An 18824-nucleotide genomic window follows, 5' to 3' on the forward strand; every position below is an offset into this window, starting at 1 on the left:
GGTTCAAACAGAGAATAACCATTTTGACGGTATTCTAAAATCACTTGCCTCCATCACAAAATATTGTTTACCTGTAGCTTTTTTTAATACTAGGAATATGTCTTATCTGTGGCACAGAAAATGGAAAACAACTTAAAATAACTTCAATATGGTATTGTGTTTACATGCTGTCCTTGTTCATATGTCAGTTGAAGTAGTGGAACTTTGTTTTCTGTGGATGGGCCCCCAAGGGTCCAAACAACAACTCTCGCATCGATCCTTCCTTAAACCTGATGCTTTAACCAACTGAGTCCCAAATAAAGGATACTGGTTTGCTTTGGATTTGTGTTGGTTGTTTTTAAACTGTATTTTACATTTTGTACAGAAGTATGTGGTATATAGACTTAGGTTGGAATGGCTTGTTTCAATGGGAAAAGAAATGTTCTTAACAGTTTCTAGGTAAAGCTTGGGTTTACCTATAGCCAGAATTATTTAACTTTTGAGCTGTATAGATCATGAATCCAAAACCAAATGTACTAAAATTTTGTTCTTAAGGGAACTAAAATGTGGTTAATTTGTCTGTGGACTGCTTTCTTGGCTGCTTTTGCAGATTTAAAACATGTTACTATTCACAGTAAGGGAGAGTGTTGGGAATTTTGTGTCTTTAGTATTGTGCTACTACGCGGAAGAAAAAGTTGTGGTGAATACCACTATGTAACCTGCTTTGAACTGTTTACTTATTCCTATTTTCCTTTTTCACTTTACTTCGGACGTTATGCTTTTGCTGTCAGGTGAAGACCTGACTCTGACACTGACAATTCATGCCTTGATGTGTACACATCTCAAGACACCTATTGTCCTTCAAGGGTATATTGAAGAGAAGTGGGTAAAGGGAGGAAAGGTAGATTTCTGTAGTCATTTACAGGAGATGGACTGTCCCAGGCAAACAGGAGTTGTGGAAAATGGAACCTAACTATATTGTAGATAGCTTTATATTTGATCCTAAGGAGTTACTTGAGGTGTGTCTCCGATGTCCAGAACAGGAGGGCTGGTAAGTGGTGTGATGTAGTCATTGCTCTATTCTCTTGCCTTAAGTGGCTGTTACAGGCTTAACGTAGTGCCAAGTGACCTGACAGTCTTGGGGATAGCTTTATTTTTTACTACAGAATAAAGCAACGAGAGCTTCTTTCTGGATGCATACTTTTGAAGAAGAGTGAGATTTTCAGAAACACATAGCTCAGGGTTACAGGTTGTTAATATATTTTTGAAACTACTTCACCTGCCATGGCTCTTTATGTTGGCTGTTCAGTTATTCTACTGAGATGAAGAATGCTAATAAGCAAGTGACATGCAGACTGTAATGTACAGTTGCTGTAAAAAACGTAGTTAAAGCTTTGTCAACTGAGTATGTACAGAGGGAGTCAAACTGCTAGCTGAGGAAACCTCAGTGTGTGTATAGTTATCTTTGTCTGTGATGTGGGGAAGAACCTGTGCCTTTAACTGAAAGACTTCCCTGTAGAAAGTAATGGAAATAGCTCCAGATGCTAGTGAAAGGCTGGAAATGCCCCTCATGTAGAATTACCAAAGTGTGTCTGTGTGGGAAATTACCAATATATAAATTACAAAATTGGTTACTGTGCTTTGTTAATTTGTAAATATAAAAAATTCAAACAAGATCCTTCAATACTCAGTGCAGTGTTAAGTTACTATTTTTCAAAATGTTCCCTTGAATTCAGTACTTCAGTTTTAATGGAAATCTGGAAAACCACTCTGATCACATGAAATTGGCTGTTCTCTGTATTTTACTTTTGTCTTAAAGTATTGTGAACACTGTGGAAAAAATGCCATTCACAAGCATATGTTGCAAAAATTTTACTCTTGGCCTGTCTTGATAGTATTTACGGAATGATCACTAACTCATGCCTACAAATGCTGTATTAAGGATAGCTGATATTGTAAAAATTAAAATTTGTAATGTCCTCCAACTTTTATAGCTGTTTTTAAGGCAGAAGAAAGATAAACTGTATAGAGGAGGGAGAAATTTTAAGGGGGTCCTGATGTACAGTATGGTGAGGCACAAGTATGCATCTATACTGAAGTACTTAAGCACATAGCAACATCTCACTTAAAGTGTTATTCAGTTGCTTATTTCAATAAAGTTCAGGGAAAGGTACTTATTGATAATGAAGATTGACTCTAATGAGATGAAATTGTCCTTTAATACTATTTCTCATATGTTTTATTACAGCATTTACTGCTAAAGGATCATTTATGCATATCTCTTGAATAGATTGGGTTTGCTTTGTTATGCTATGGGTGAGCGAGATTCACAAAAGCAGTTTTCCTCTAGAGAAGTTAGATTTCCTCTGTAGTCAATGGAGAGAAAGAAGGGTCTTCTGGAGTCAGAGGCACTGAAAGTTAGATACCTTCTATGGTTAAAAAAAAAAAAAAAGGCAGTGGTCCCTCCACAGTTTATAGAGGAAATTAAGTGAAACTAGCCACCTCATCTTAGAATTTGTCTTAGTGGATCTCACTCTGTTTTAAACAGCTATGTTGTATTTGCTCCAAAAGAAAGCAAGGCTGCATATCTTCCTGGTTCTTCATAGTTTCTTTGCTTCGTGAGGGTAGAAGACATTTCTTCCTCCAGTTCCTTTAACGGTAAGCTTTGCAATGGAGTTATTTCCTTTGGGAAATGGTTTTTCTTTTATATTTTCCCTTAGGAATTTTCCATTTAGAAAAGAACAGAATGTTTGGTTCATATTCTCATTGCACAGCAGGTTTTCTTTAGTACTACTTCCCACAGGAATGGTGCTCAGTAATTCTTTCCAGTCCTATCATTTAACAATGTGCCAGCTGTCTGCTTTCTTAGGTGATCAATGGAGCTCAGTTAGTTCTACACCTCATATGAAGTTTTATCTATTTTTATATATTTTCATCATTAATTTGTGACAAGTGGTTCCATATCACTCTGAGGGAATTGCTTACGTGGAACCTGTCCATGCAGTCTGAGTTTAGCTGTGTGTACCTGCAATGTGAATCTCAAATGCCATCCTTCTCTATGGGCTCCTAAGCAGACTCCAAGGCATTTTTGGTAACGGTGGAGGCAAGCACTGGAGATGGTCCTGAAAAAGGTATGAATATGAACTATTCATGAATATGAGTGAAAGTAGACAAATGTTTTTCTTTAGGTTCCTATGATTTTATTCATGTTAATTTGTGCCATCATTCATAACGAATGCTGCATTTTTTTTTTTCCTCCCAGCAGATGCTAAAGGAAGAGATGGTTGCTACTCTTTCAGAGGATGTAACTGTATAACTTAAGTCATGCTTCTGAGCTCCACCAACTTGAAACATCAAAGTGAATTTGTTCTGATATTTGGCCAACTTATTTAGTCATCTCTCTAGACAAAACGTTTATCTGGATTTTTGGTCTGCAGTGTGGCTACAATGTACGGTACCCAGATGTGTTTTCCTAACTTTGATGCAGTAGAATAAAGCAAACATAAACACCCTTTTGAATACATCTTGTTATGACCAGTAATGGTTGAAACTAAGTTAAAACTATTAGATTTGACTGAACCAGGGCATGAACTTCAGCTGTATTACATCAGGGAACAAGACAAGTGTTTAAATTGAGCTTTTTTTGAAAGGAAAATCTTTTCTTATCAGAAAGCCTATCTTAGCCAAAATCGGTAAGAGCATTTGTTAATAATTTAGTGGGGCGTGTTTGTGTGTGGTTATATATTAGTGTTGAAAAATGAGCTCTTTCCTGCTCCATGTCATTGAGGGTACTATTTGTTAATCCAAATATTACACAGTAGAACTATCCATAGACTTCTGCTCAGACAGTGAGATTTTTCTAGATTTAAAACAAAGAAAGTTACAAGGTTAATTATCACATTTCAGACACTGAAGAGTACCTGACACTTGCTATCTCTTTTCTCTGCTCCCGTACTTCTAGCAGCCCCAGTGGGAATCTTAGTCTAGGTCAGCAGGACTTAAAAAAGACATTACACACCTTGTCCCATCTCCTCCATAAACTCAGCTGCCTGTTAGAATAAAGGAGAAGTTGAGGAATGAGATGTTTGCATGGAAGGCTGCAATATAAATGCATTAATTCTTGTGCATTTGATGGTAGGCTGTTTAACACTTTTTTCCTTTATGGAAAAAATGGCTTTCTTCTAGGAAGTAGAGTTGAATTGAACTTTGGATCTTTTTGAGTGTGTCTCCAAAGGCTTTTTGAAGGTGAGAGATTGTTCCCCCTTTAATTCTAGGTGGCCTGAACTGTCTTGCTTTTCTGTCAGCACACCAGGGTACATAGGTAGTGAGGCTAGGTGAAAAATGTGTTTATCTCAAAAATTGGCAAGTTTGCCGCACAGCTGTTCTTTCAGCAGAGAATTGGTGCTGAACATATTGGAAGGAGTTTCTTTAATCTGTTTGTTAACTCTTCTGTCTTTTCATTTATTTTAAGGAAAAGAACAGCAATGTGGGATATGAGTGGAGTTAGCAGTTGCCTTACTGAAAGTAGGGAAAAAGTCACGTTTCCAAAGCCATAGGTGAAGGACTTTTGCCTATACTGCTGATCTTGAACTCTTTTTCATGACATTTCTCAAAGGCTAAGACATTATAAGTGCATCATTAAATAATGTATTTTGGAATGAATGTTAGAAAGCCATATAGCTTCAGTTATATTCAGAAGTGCAGCAGGAGAACAACAAAGGATGTTATGATTAATAATAAAGCCCCAATCCTGTAAATATTTATGTGCATATATAATGTTGGCATTTACTCTACTGGACACCAATCCATAGCCTATGGTGAGACATACTTACTTCATCAGAATAATCCTGTGATAAAATAATTTTTATGCACTAAAATAATTACTAGTTTTGCAGCTGGTCTTATTTTGAACTTAAGATGAACCAGTCTGGGGGACGAACATTTGCTTATATTGGTTTTATTTTTTGATTTCTGTTTTAAGTTCTAACTCCTAGGCTTAACTGGCAGAATGCACTGCCTGAGTTTATTGTGTGGCTAGGGCAGGTGTGCATGTAAAGAAAACTGCACCTGATTCTGTTCCTGTGGGCTTTGTGCTTGTGAATTAGCAGGGTATTTCAGGTAGGAATTTTCTTAATTTGTCATTTTGAGAGAAGAGAGAAGGTGCAGTTCCAGGTGTGCAGAAGAATGAGCATCATTGGCCATTATCTGCAGCACAACGAATTCGGTGACCTAAAAATATATGTTCTTTTGATCACCACCTGAAGAGCTGCTGTTGAATACACTGTAATGTTACTTCAGGTGGTTCCTTTTTTATTTTCTTTCTTTTTCTATAGATGGAGGGTTCCAGGCAGGAATATGATAAGCTCTTTGCTGCTTCTTTGTTAGGTTAAGTCCACCTGCTGTGTGACTTGGCAGTAGGATATTTTTAGTCTATCAATACTTGTCTTGCTCCCATAAAACGAAATCTGCATCACTGAAAATTGCACCTCTATGGCAATAACTGTTGGCATAGAAGTTGAATATCATATGAAGTAGGGTGCAGCTCAAGTTTGTAAAGGTTATTTGCTGGGGGGTGTTGTGGAGCAAGCATTATTGTGGTCTGTGCTGTACTTCATCTGTGGAGGAATGCAGGAGTCTACTTTGTATGAAACTATTGTGGCACCTTGCATGAACAATGAATTTTTACTTTCAGTAAGTGACTCTTGAAACCATCTTTCTTTTTTTTTTTTTTTTTGCTAGTAAATCCAGTAAACCACAGTGAACTCCAATCTCTTTGCTGAATTCTCTTAAAGTTTTATACAGAATGTGTTTTTTGACTGAGTTTTATAAAACCTGCATTTCATCGTGATGTTCCTTTTGTTTTGAAATGGTTATGTCTTAGAACAAAAAATAGAAGAAATTATGGAAAACTTGTAATTCAGAGACAAGGTATTCAAGCAAGCAATTCAGATGTTTTGTGACCTTTGCACTTTGACTTGAGAAGCCCATTTTATTTCCAAACATACTGGCACATGTTTTCAAGATTTTGCTAACAATAGAGAAATTCTATAAAGTGTCTCAAAATAGAAAAGTAATTTTAATGAGAGATGTCCTGAAATTAGTGTTCTAGTTAAGTTTGAGCTTCTAATTAGCCTGCAATCCATTCTCTTTGATTGCTATGTTTAGAATTTGTTTCCAGGGTGTATTATTTTAATTTAATCATTCTGAGTCTTACTGTTACTCCCAGACACTGTGTTAGCAACCACAATGTTTTCTGATCACTGAAAATTATATGCTAGCTCAACCTCAATGGGGAGTTTGGAAATTTCCTCAGGTGGTTCAGTATAAAGCAGAAGTGCCAAAATTGCTAGTGGGATTGGGTAGGCAAGTTTAATTGCTTGGAATTTAGCTTAGAACTTCACTGTCTTGACTGGCTTGCTGATTTGTTTGATATTGATACTTTTATTGTTAAAGGTGTTGGAATAGAATTTGCTGGAATGGCTTTGTCTATACAGATGGAAAAATATCTATATTATGTGTTAGTTGGATTTGTTTTTATTAACCCTTTAAAGATGTTTGTCAACATGTTTATTGTTTTTCATTATTATAATAAAATATAAATATAAGATGAGCCTGATTTAGGGGATGTGTTTTACTGTGTACTTTCTGGGAAGCACTGATTTGTGCATTTATTGTAGATTTCTAAAACTACACTCATCACCTGGTATCTAACATGCTGCAAATGGTTTTTTCCTACTAGGTGCATATGACTGATCACACTGAGAGTAGTTGTCTTTAATAGGATGAAATCCTGCCTTTACTGAAGCAGTGCAATGTTTCCACTAGAGTTAGCAAACCCTTGATTTTACCCATTGAGCTTCACTGCATATAAATGTTTGCAGAAGTAGGATTTAACGGGTCTGTCTTGATTTTCTGGCCATCTGTAGATCCCATTGGACTGAAATACCATTAGAAATTTGCAGGACGAGGCCCCTGTTAGTTTTTTAAACTGTTTGTTTAGGTTCACAGCTTATTTTAATACACAAAGCATGCAACTTCACTGTTTAAAATTTGTTCCTTTGTTGTAAACTTTTTTTGGTCATCATTACATGATAACATCTATTTGGTGATATAAACCAAGCTCTCCACCTCTCTGTCTCCTTTTAGCTAATGTTTGGCTGTATTTTTTTTTTATACATTGCTGCCAGTTCAACCACAGCTTTACAGTGAAACTCTGTCTTCAATATTCTTTTACTATCAGAGATTCTGTGACATATCTGTGTGTTATTTAGCATATCCCTATACTTAAATGCAACTTTTGTTTTGAAGGGATAAGTAAAGGATTTATTGTAACTCACTGGTTTCTTGGGTTTTGTGTAATTTCTAACAGATGTTATTTCACTCAGATAAGCTACTAATTTTATAACTCCACTTTTACATTTGGATTTTATAATGTAGAACTTGCTTCTAAATGTATTGGAAAGTATCATATGTATTTTGAATATGTTTTTAGCCTTCCTTCAAGAAAATTTTTTTTTTGCCCCATCTTGGTATTTAATAGCTGTACCAAATAACAAGCAATTACTCACATGCAAAACTGGCTGCAATATTTACTCATGGATAGGCTATCAAGAGGAGGTCGAGTGTCAGGTATTTAAATAATTTTTTTCTACGTATTCTTCATATTGACCATATTAATTTATCTGGCTTCTCAAAAATGTTAAACCCCTTTGAAAAAAAAACAAACAAGCAAATAGAGAAAAGTATATTAATCAAGTTAAAATAATCCTAACTGTAATCCTTACTGCAGATGGAACACCAGACACAACAGGAATTCTTCTTTTCTGTTACCATGGATTTAAACAAGGAAGCTCTCAGATAATGATAGGTAGCAGTATACAACACTAAGATGTATTTAAATAAAACCAGTAAACTGGCAACAGTGATGTAAACAAGCAGGTTTTTGCCACTACTTTAGTATTGCTAAGACAGAAAAATTTTCAAAATTGGTTTATGCGTATGAAGAGGAATATGAAACTTCTTCTTTTGATTAGATTGTACCCATTTAAAGTAGAGCTAACCAGGTGGTCTTCATGCTTGGATTTTACTGTCATAGCTTGTTTAAATACTTAGTCCAGACAAAATAGAAATTCCCTACAGAGCAGGGTAACATCAATATATCAGGCTTTTAATTTGAGTTTACATGTATTAACCATCAAGTACTTTTGGATAGTGCACTCAGGTGCCTGGGATTCTGAACCCACTAAACATTTTGCTGTAATTTTTAAAACAATTTCTAGTTAAGAGTATAGTGGTATAGATAAAAGCTGGGGGAAGAGACACTTGTGAAGACAAAGTAATAGCCTGTTTTCTTATTGAGTGTTCTAAAGCAGAAAAATGAAAAGAGTAGAGATCTCTTTCCTTTTGAACTGACCATATTCATACTACTATGACTCTGTGTAGCTGAAATGATAGTTACTTTATCCCAAAAGATTTTCTTATTAACATTGTTGTCACTAGTTCTAAAAACTAAATAAATGATGCAGCGTGACTCTCCATGATAATAATCCACTATATCACTTTAGTTTGTGGAGGTAAGACACAGGTTTAATATATGTGAAGTCTCAAAAGAGGATTCTGAACATGCATTTGGATCTTACAAGAGTGTTTAACTGCCATCTTAACCTGTAACCTTTGTTGTGCTTGTAGATGATAGTGCTTTGTGGCAAATTTCAATTTAGAAAGGTGCAGTAGAGCTGTTAATGATGATTCTGTCATGGAAATAACATAGAAGAAAACAAAATCACACAACTTCCCTTGCAACCTTGAGCATTTCCTTAATCTGACTATTCTAGTTTCCAGAGGCACAGATTGCTATAGTAGTTACTTGTGATGATCAATAATTTCACGTTTGTCAAGTGAGGCAATAGAATTTCAGGAGGTAGCTGGGTGCATGCAGATAAAGCATGGGTCGTCATGCTGCAATGTCTTTTGTCTCTGCTGTCTTCTCAGATTGAGGTCATGTTGAGCTTCACTTGAAAGTTGAGTATTTGGTGCCTAGTGAATTGATGCTTTGTTGTCATCATGGTGGGCCTATGCCACAGTTTTAAAAACTGCGGTCATGGTTAGCACTAGCTGAAGCATTCTTACAAGGGTTAGATAATTCTGGCCGGAGGTACTTAATCCCAACGTGCCCTCTCACGTACCCATTGCAGCGCTGTGGGAACACCACAGCGTTTAGAAGTGCTCCCTTGCGGAACTGACCTGGTTATTCTTTCTGGTGATGGAGTGTTTGATAAAGATCTCTCTCTGACATGGATATCTTTGCCTGCATTCCATAAAGCTTTAGTCACCTGTCAAAAGCTGTGCACACAATGGTTGCTGAGTGAGATGGTCTGCACAGGGGATCAGGCTGCTAATCACTGTTTTGTTACTTTGTAAACTACTTTGAGAATTGCCCCTAAAAAAAAAAAGTTTACTCCAAGAATAAGGGATATTCAGGATTTTATTAATTAAATTGATATTATCACTTATGTTGTCTTACCTGTCTTAAATGTTTGCTTTGCTGGTGTTTTGTATGTGTCTGTGTGTCATGTGTGCAAGGTAAACAAAGGGGCTTGTAAAGAAGAAAATACTTGACTTCAAATGCTTACATGTTCTATGTGAACGAGGATATGTGATGGAGACTTCTGAAAACCAAAAAAAAAATAATTCTGTTAGACCTTGTTATAGATTTAGTAACTGAGTTGTATTTCCTTCTCTAAAATGAGTGAATGGGGGAAAGTGTGAAATAGAGTAGTAGTAAATGACCTGTTGCAATGGGAATGAACAAGCAGTCATCCTAGCATTTCTCAGATCTCTATTTTTTCTGCTTTATATGCATTAAAATCCTGCTTTATGAAGATCTAATTTTGTTTAAAAATAGTTGGAAGGGGTCGGATCAATTAACTACCTTGCAATAAAGTATTCCATAAGAAAGATTGCCAGAAGAGACCTGTGAGCTTGTGATCTCTGTTTTTGCTTGTATAATTGTGTACAGAATGGCTCTTTTAAAACCAGGTATAAAGGCTTTGATTATGGATTAATTTACTGTGGAGTACATAATAGCCTTGATAATTCATCATCTCTGTGTCCATTTGAGAATAATTACATTTCTGATGTTATTTTTCATATTTTAACAAATTTTGCATAGAAGGCTTGCTCGTAAGTGCTGTGGATGAAAAGTAAAGAGATTCTGTGTTCCTTAAATGCCAAACTTCTGTTCTCTTCAAACTTGATTTCTGCTAAAAGTGAAGATACTTCAAATTTACTGGAAGCTGAACCCAGTGTGATAGAACTAGGTGACAGTCAGACTAGTTGGCTAAAGTTTCACCAGTGGTGAACAGTTATGTTTTTCTTGGCTGTTTTAAAAAAAGAAAAACAAATTGTCAGCCACATTTCCTGTCCTCCATTTTAGAATATGGTGTAAAACCTGTGAAGTCTTCAGTCCCAATGGTGTTTGTACAATTGCCCCTTCTTCCACAGACATCTGGGCACCCATTTTAATCCTTCTAGCCGCTCACCTTACTTCCAAACGAGCAGGGTGATTGATCTCCCGGGAGAAGGTTGTCCGCTCAGTCCAACTGGCTAGACGATTGTTCGGCTGGAGTCTCCTCCGGACACACTTCCAGCAATTCCAGCGTTTTGTCGGCCCGCAATCACGTCGGGGTCACCATTTGAGGAGATTGAAGTAGACGGACACCTGTAATCTTGAGAGCAGACAATAGACGACACTTTATTGCTAAAACACACACATACTTATAGTCACATATTCTGCAAAGTCACTGTACACGCGCACAAGCATGAAATATGATTGGTTATATCAACACTGTACACGCGCATAAACATAAGATATAATTGGTTATACTAACTCTGTACACGCACATAAACATAGGACATAATTGGTTATACCAACTAAAACATGCGAAACTTCTCTCAGTCTAATTGGTCAAGATAAACTGCCAAATTGAGGTTCTTTGTGCCAAGTTCCCTTTATCGTGGAATGCGCACCTGTGTTCTTCTAATTGGCATCTTTCTTTTTTTTGTCTTCTTGTCTATTCTGTTCAAGGTCTTCTAAAGGTGTCTGGAATGCTCTTGCGACCGTTAGCTAAATATGTGTCCGCATAAAAGGATGTAAATGAAAAGCAAGTTTTGATGAGTTGTAAAAATATATATTCGATACTGTACTTTCAACCCATTCCAGCACCTCTTAAATCTTTCCTGCATCAGCCACTTTCCTTTCTCCATTGCTTTTAGAAAGAAAGTTTGAAAACCTTATTTTTAGTTTTCTTTGTTTGAAAGCTTTGTGATACTAAAGAAAGAGAAAGAAAAACGTTAACTAGGCAATGATAGGCCTTATGCAGTATAAATGGACTTTTTACTTGATAGTTTGCAGTTTGTCTAAAAATCTTTGCATCTAAGCTACACTTGGGACTGCCAGTTGCAATATATTTTTCCACCTATCCCATGAAAATAGTTGCAAACTGAGATCCTAGTCTCTTCAGGATCCCTCAACTATTGTAAAATACAACTAGACATAATGTACAGGTGAAAGTAAAAGAATTAAAAATGTGAATGTCATGTTTTTAAAACTTACTCATCCTTAAATTCTGCAAGTGTTTCAATGAGGAACCACAGAACACTTCTAAAATTTATAGCTGATGTCCTGGGAGATGTTTAGAGTAGTTTTCCTCTGTGAGGAGTGATTTCTTGTTTTCCCTTCATGTTAAGTATTTACTGTGGAACCATGTATTGTCAAAGTTATTTTTAGTCCCTTCCAGCTGCTTTCTGTGTTGCCTTGGCTTTCTGTTCTCAGCATATCTCAAAGGGTGCTGTTTTGACAACCTTTTTCTGTCTGTGGTGTAGGCTTTTTAAAAATGTCGGTGATTGTGTGTGCCTACATTATAGTATGGTAATTAATATTGTATTATCCTGAATAGTCCAGATCTGAGAAAGCTCTATTAGGTCACTTCTTCATCTATTTACATAATAATTAGTACTTAGAAATGTTTTTTTCCCTCTTTGGTTTCTCTGCAAGTGTAAAGTAGAACTTGTGTATAAGCTGTCATATAACGAGTTAATTGCTGTATGTTTCAGTGACCTGTAACACTCCAAGACTGCGCTTCTCCTTTACAAACTTAGGCGTGTCCCTGGTATAATATTTGTCTTGTATTATTGTGCCTTCAGAACTGTAAAATTTTGTACCAAAGACAAACTTTTTTAACAGTTGTACTTTTTTAGTTTTTTTTGTGAAGCTGCTTTCAGAATAGCTTATAGGCTTGGTACATGAGGTGTTGTTTGGGAGGACTGGGATATTTGTTTTACATCTATAGCCTCTGAGAAGGTGAGCATCTCCTTTGTTCATGGTTATAAAATAGAAAGAAAGCCAATTCTGAAATGAAGGATTCTTAAGGTAAAAGACCATGTCAGTTACTTCTCTATGTGATTTATACCTCTGAGCTATACAGTACAGTGTAAGTTGAAATATAGCATAGCATGAGAGACCACCTAGAAGTTCATTAATGACTCAGTCTAGAAGGTGTCTTTTACCTTTGTTGTGTAAGTGGGGTTCAGGTAGTTGTCGCACAAGTGCAACTGTATTTGCCTGCTTCTTTAGCAAAATTGATATTAGCTGAGCATTATCTGTAATAGGATACAGATAACTTGCCTGTATTCCAAATTCCAGGAATTCTGAATTTATCCATTGCACTGTCCCATCCAGTAATGGTATTATAGGAAGCGTACTGATGATTGTCATCAGTGTGTAAAATTCATCTTAGAATATTTTTCTTCCCCAAATTCTCAGATGCTCATATTGAACAGGAAAGGTGAAGGGCACTGTCAGACTGAGGAGAACTTGTCTACTGTTGTTGCTTGTCTCCTCAGAAAGATGAAGCTGTGTTGTGCATACAGTTACTGGTTACACTGGTCAGATGCTACTGATGTAGGGTACTATGTAGTGTTGCGTTTATCATGTAGCTTTGTCACGCACAACTCTGTTGAAAAATAACTGCAATATAGAACTCCACCTTGTGCCGAACACAAGGTTTGAAAAACATCAGGGCTTTTGTCTGAGCAAACTGAATGCGGGCACGATTACATCAGATGATGTGTCTGTGATACCATTACCCTCCTCCAGCCAAAGTATGTCGTGTTGGTTTTCACTATTTGGGATTAATCTCTCACTTCTCCTTTGCCTGGTTAGCTGAGCTTTTTTTTGTTGTTTTGTTTAGTTACTTGGCTCTGATTTATGTAGTGTTTGGACTCATTGAGTGTCCTGTGGGTTCTCCATTTTATTTGGAAACATTGCATTTTAAAATCTAAACCAAAAGCTATCAACACGTTTTGTTTGAAATGTTTCATATTTATAGTTCCCTAAAATTCTGTTTTCTTTATCTTCCCAGTCACATGGGAGCTTGGAGGGAACACACACACATCTCTAATGCCAGTGTTGCAGATTAAAAATAGTTTTCCTCCACCAAATGCTAACAGCTGGTTGGCTTTGTTTCCCAGCTGAAGATGCATCATATAGTATTTTCGTTTTCTCTCTGTTGCCAAATATTATTGGATCAAGCTCTACAAGTTTAACGTTGTAAATTCTGTTGTAATACTAATTACACTTTAACTGCATTTCTGTGAGGCTTTCCACAACTCCAGTCAAGCACCTATTACCCCATTTTGCAGATAAACAGAAGGAGAAAGTGGTTGAGGGAGGTGCTTTGTGTTGATTTAAATGACAGTGAAGATAATCGGCGCTGCTGTAGGCCAAGTATTATTCAGACAACATGAAGATGTAATGGCATTCAAGAGAACAGGTCTTGTAAGTTGTGCTTCCCCAGGATAAACCCCTAACCTTTGTTCCTTTCCTTTAGTTGAAGTAATTCAGTGCAAATACAGTGGAAAATCTCTTGTTGTCATATTGAAATGATAGTAATTGCATATTGAAATCACTGTCATCTTCACTTTTCACCAGTGGTGGAAAATGTCTAAACATTGTATTTCAAGAAAGAAAGCATTTATAGCAATATTTTTCAAAATACCAATTTTTGTAATGCTGTGAGTGGACAGTATTATATACAATGACAAGTTATTTCTACAACTGAGTAGAATATCATATAATAGCTCTTCTGTTTTTCCCCATCTTGAAGTACTCAGCAAAATTATCTTACCAACTTAGAAGTGAATCTGCCATTTTATTTTATTTTGCAAACTCTTTCATAATGTCTGGCAGTTAAAGTGGTATTGCCTTCATATACATGATCCATAATGTTTATGTTTTGGCATAAAAGCTGAAGCAACTAGTGCAAAATCTGGAGAGACCCGAGAGTTAATAAAATAACAGATGGTGGTTATGTTCATGTGGAAATAATTATATACTGCATTTTTAATTGCATAAAGTCAATGTATTGTTTTTTATTAATACAGTAGGCTTGCTGGTCATATAGGGATTAGTGTCTTGTGTGGTATAAACCTGCAAGTTAGTTTGTTACCATGTATTATGTGATATGATGGGGATCAATTTCAGGAATGCCTTAAGAATATGCTCTAAACAGAATCCTTTCTACACTGATTGTACCAGATAGATTAATCCTGTTGCCATATGGACTTGAAATTGCCTATGCAAAAGAAAAATCTAGATAAATGGTAACTCATTTAGTACTCTGTGGTTTGTGTTTATGGAAAACAGAATTCCTCAGGATCTTCTAAAGGAAAACAAGAGTGTGCCAAAGGTAATTTCAGTGTTGAGTGTTCATGGATGGTAAAATTATACTTAACAGACATCTGTAATTTTTGCAGGTAATAGCTCTAGCAGATGCAGCAGAAGAAAATCAAGCCAACATATTCCAGGCATTCACAAAGTTGAAAAGTGCCACCCATCTGGTGATTATGCTGATTAGTCTGTGGCAGAAGCTCAGCACTGATCAAATTGCTATTCTGGAAGCTACGTTTTTGCCATTAGCAGAAGATACACAAGAGCTGGTAAGAATCTGTAAGAGCTGCTCAAAAAATGCTCATTGACAGAGCTTTAAGTGCTTAAATTCATGTATTTCCCCATGTACTTTGTTGAAGACTGTCCTTTGAAGTGATTTAGTAGCCTTATTAAGTAGGTGTTTGATGCAAACTACATTGATTTCACAGGAAAGTGGGAAAATAGGAGTAGATTATAGAATGTTTCATGAGATGATATGGGTGATACCACTTAACATCTGCTTGAGCCTTACTTATCAAGCCAAGTAGGAGTGTCTTGCATAAGTTTAGCTGGTTTTAGCTTCTGTCCAGTTGTTAGCACAAACAGAATAGCCCCAAGTTTTTGAAGACTCTAATATAAATGCTATATAATATACATACATGTGTACTCACATGCACACTCTCCAATAGAACTATAAAATATAGACATGTACACACAGTAATACAATATATTTAATCTATTAAGCATTTGCCATACTTTGTCTTCAGTGTTTGCACATTGGTTTATATAATGGATGAAAGTTATACAAAGAAAATACTGTGAATAGATAATGTACTTGTATTCTCTAAACCATGCTCTAGATAGTCCTGCATTGTGTAGGTATCTTGCAAATTCAGCTCTGATTTCGTGAGCGCGACTATGTGACATTGTGTGCAAAATTTGGAGAATGGTCTGTAATGAAAGATAATGCTGTATTCTGTCCTCACCCAAGGTGTCCCCAGCTAAACACTGCTTTAGTTGAATTAAGGCATGTTCTAAACTTAAAACAACTAGAGTTGATCTCCAGTTTCAAGTTAGTTTCAATTAGTTTCAAGTCCAGCCTTCTTACTAGGTTCTAGGATAAAGTACTTAAAGATAGTGTGCCACAGTTAGAAGAGAAATAAACTCTGACATTAATACATCTCAACCATTTCTTTTAGGTATCTGAACTATAAAGTGTACTGCATAGCCTTTCACAAATTACTTCTATAGAATAAAAAATAAGAATTATCTAAGTACACATTAATTTTAATTTTCATGCTTTGCACAGGGTTTTTGCAATGTACAGTGAATCCAGATTTTGGTACATACCTGGAATACTTACAATGGTTTGTGGCCATTTAGAAAGCTTGTGCTGGTTTCCAAGTGAATCTAGGATCATCTGCAATTTCCGCTGGGGGGTGGATAGTGTTTTGGCATTTTACATGGTATTGACCCTTAGCAGGCAAAGCAAAAAGGTTTTGTCGAGATTTGTTTTAGGTCCTCATTTAAACTTGAAAAAGCAAGCTCCACAACTGAGGAGTATGTGTACCCGTGAATGGAATTGAAAGAAAGTTCATATGAATCTCATAAAAGCCCAAACAACCATTTTTTGTGTGACTCACTTTTATTTTGCCATCAGGAATTGCATTGCTTTGACACATTTTGATAAAACATGGTGAAATCTGTTGCGTATCCTATAACACAGGATATCACTTCCATATATATCTCAATGTGGTTTTGATATAGTAGTTAACAATATCTAATGTTAAAGCTGTAAGACCTCACATAAATATTGTAAAGATGTACATCCTGCAGAGCAGCCAGGATGAAAAATGTAAACCAGCAATAACTGGAGGTGGAAATGGAAATGAAACCTTTACAAAATACGGAAATATGTGCCATATTGAAGTTGTTACGGTACCACAGAAATCTGAATGCAATTTAAGAAGTTTAGGCAGGAAGGGGAAAATCTTCTGACGTACCAATAGTACTTATAGACAGAAGCTCCTAGCTAGCGTTCTGGTTTCCTTGCAAGCAGTTGAGTGGAACGCTGGTGAAAGTACTCTGAAGAATTTTTATTTACTCTTCAAACAGTTCTGCACAATGGTGTCATGGTTTAAGCCCAGCCGGTAACAAAGCACCATGCTGCCGCTCGCTCACTTCCCCCTCCCCAGCCACAGTGGGATGAGGAGAAAATATAAAGGAAGGCTCGTGGGTCGAGACAAGGACTGGGAGGGATCACTCACCGCTTATGGTCACGGGAAAAAGAGGCTCAGCTTGGGGAAGGAAACAAAATCAATTTAATTTACTACAAGTCAAAACAGAACAAGGATATTAGGAAGTAAAACCCAACCTTAGAACACCTTCCCCCTAGCCCTCCCTCCTTCCCACCTCAACCCCACTCCTGGTTCTCTCCACCTCCTCCCCGCGGCAGCGCAGGGGAACAGGGGACGGGGGTTGGGGTCAGCTCGCCACACCTTGTCTCTGCCGCTCCTTCCTCCGCAGGGGGAGGACTCCTCACCCGTCCCCTGCTCCACCGTGGGGTCCCTCCCACGGGAGACAGTCCTTCACGAACATCTCCAACGTGAGTCCTTTCCGCGGGCTGCGGTTCCTCACAGACTTCCCTGGCGTGGGTCCTTTCCGCGAGCCGACCTTCAGTCACAGACTGCTCCAGCGCGGGCTTTCCCATGGAGTCACGGCCATCTTGGGGGGCATCCCCCTGCTCCGGCGTGGGCTCCTCCACGGGCTGCAGGTGGGCTTCTGCTCCCCCGCTCACCTCCATGGGCTGGGGGGGCACAGCCTGCCATCTCACCACGGGCTGCAGGGGCATCAACCTGCTCTGTCCTCCCTCTCCTTCTTCACTGACCTCGGTATCTGCATCGGTGTTCCTCTCACATTCCAATTCCCCCACTCACTGCCTGTTCCCCTTCTTAAATCTGTTCTCCCAGAGGCGCTACCACCGACCCTGATGGGCTCGGCCTTGGCCAGCGGCAGGTCCGACTTGGAGCCGGGGAAGCTTCTAGCAGCTTCTCACAGGAGCCACCCCTTGCAGCCCATCCCCTGCTACGAAAAGAATGTGCCACACAGACCCATAACAAATGGCTTGTTGCATTTTTATTTGGAGAGAATGTGTTAGAAGACAGGTTGGATGCAGTCTACATCTCCAGAACATTTTCTGCCCTGTGAGCATTAAACTATGGAAGTGCTTTTTTAATAGAAGGGGAATGTTTAGAATATACTGCTACCATAAAAAGAAATGCTTCTCTGACCATAACACCAACATTATTCTCATACATGCTATTCCATTTAGAACAGATTGCATCTTGTTTTCTACACGTGGCAATCATTTCACTTAGATATTTAGCAAATACAAAAGTGGTGTTTTGTGTTCCCATTATCACCAATTTTTTCTCAGACTGCTAAATGGTTTCTGTTGCTGTAGACTTCTGTCTAAGAACATGTAAAATTTGTTTTTTCTTGTCTACAAAGATATAGTGGAGGTAATACTGCAAATGTGCATATTTTCTGGGAGTAACAGATATTTGGCATCATATTTTATTTCCAGCAGTAAACTTCTAACTAGTACCTAAATAGTATTGCTTTGATTAAACTGACTAAAAGGGTTGCTTTTGTTTAGTATTTGAAATACAAGGACATTCCCCTTTTTCAGCGATTCTTTTACGAATTCTGCACAGTCTGAGAAGTATAACACCAGAAATTGGATGAGATCTCTCAGGTGTCTGCTTTTGACCAGTGGGATAAATGAGCTAATCCTTCTGCTCATGAAACCGTTTAGAAAGTGATGCCAAAACCAAATAAAAGTTAATCTTATTCACACGGAAGTTAGGGGCAGTTTTGTCCAATGTACTTTGCTACTGTGGGACTAAAATTAAACCCCTATTCAAAATATGGAAGTATACATCATCAGTATTTCAGAGCATAGTGTTACAGTTCCATGCAAACAATACTTTAAAATGGATACTGGGTTTGAGTTCTGTGTTTTGCTATCTGTTGAAATACATGGTAGAAAACTATTTTAGAGTGCTTTTGGGGACAAAAGAATCCATGATCACCGTAATAATATTAATGATGTATCAGAGGTTTTATTATGCAATTC

At 37.4% G+C, this 18824-nt stretch overlaps 1 protein-coding gene across 3 annotated transcripts in view; it reads left to right on the forward strand.

The window, feature by feature from the left end:
- Positions 1-18824, forward strand: part of BBS9 (Bardet-Biedl syndrome 9) — a 329252-nt gene that overhangs the window by 122136 nt on the left and 188292 nt on the right. For all 3 annotated transcript variants that reach the window (XM_030007534.2, XM_030007536.2, XM_030007535.2), the window contains exon 20: positions 14794-14976. In XM_030007534.2, coding sequence (XP_029863394.1) covers positions 14794-14976 — 183 coding nt within the window. The remainder of the gene's footprint in view (positions 1-14793; positions 14977-18824) is intronic.

This window comes from Aquila chrysaetos, chromosome 3 (assembly GCF_900496995.4).
Source record: "Aquila chrysaetos chrysaetos chromosome 3, bAquChr1.4, whole genome shotgun sequence".
In the NCBI taxonomy this organism is placed as follows: Eukaryota; Metazoa; Chordata; class Aves; order Accipitriformes; family Accipitridae; genus Aquila; species Aquila chrysaetos.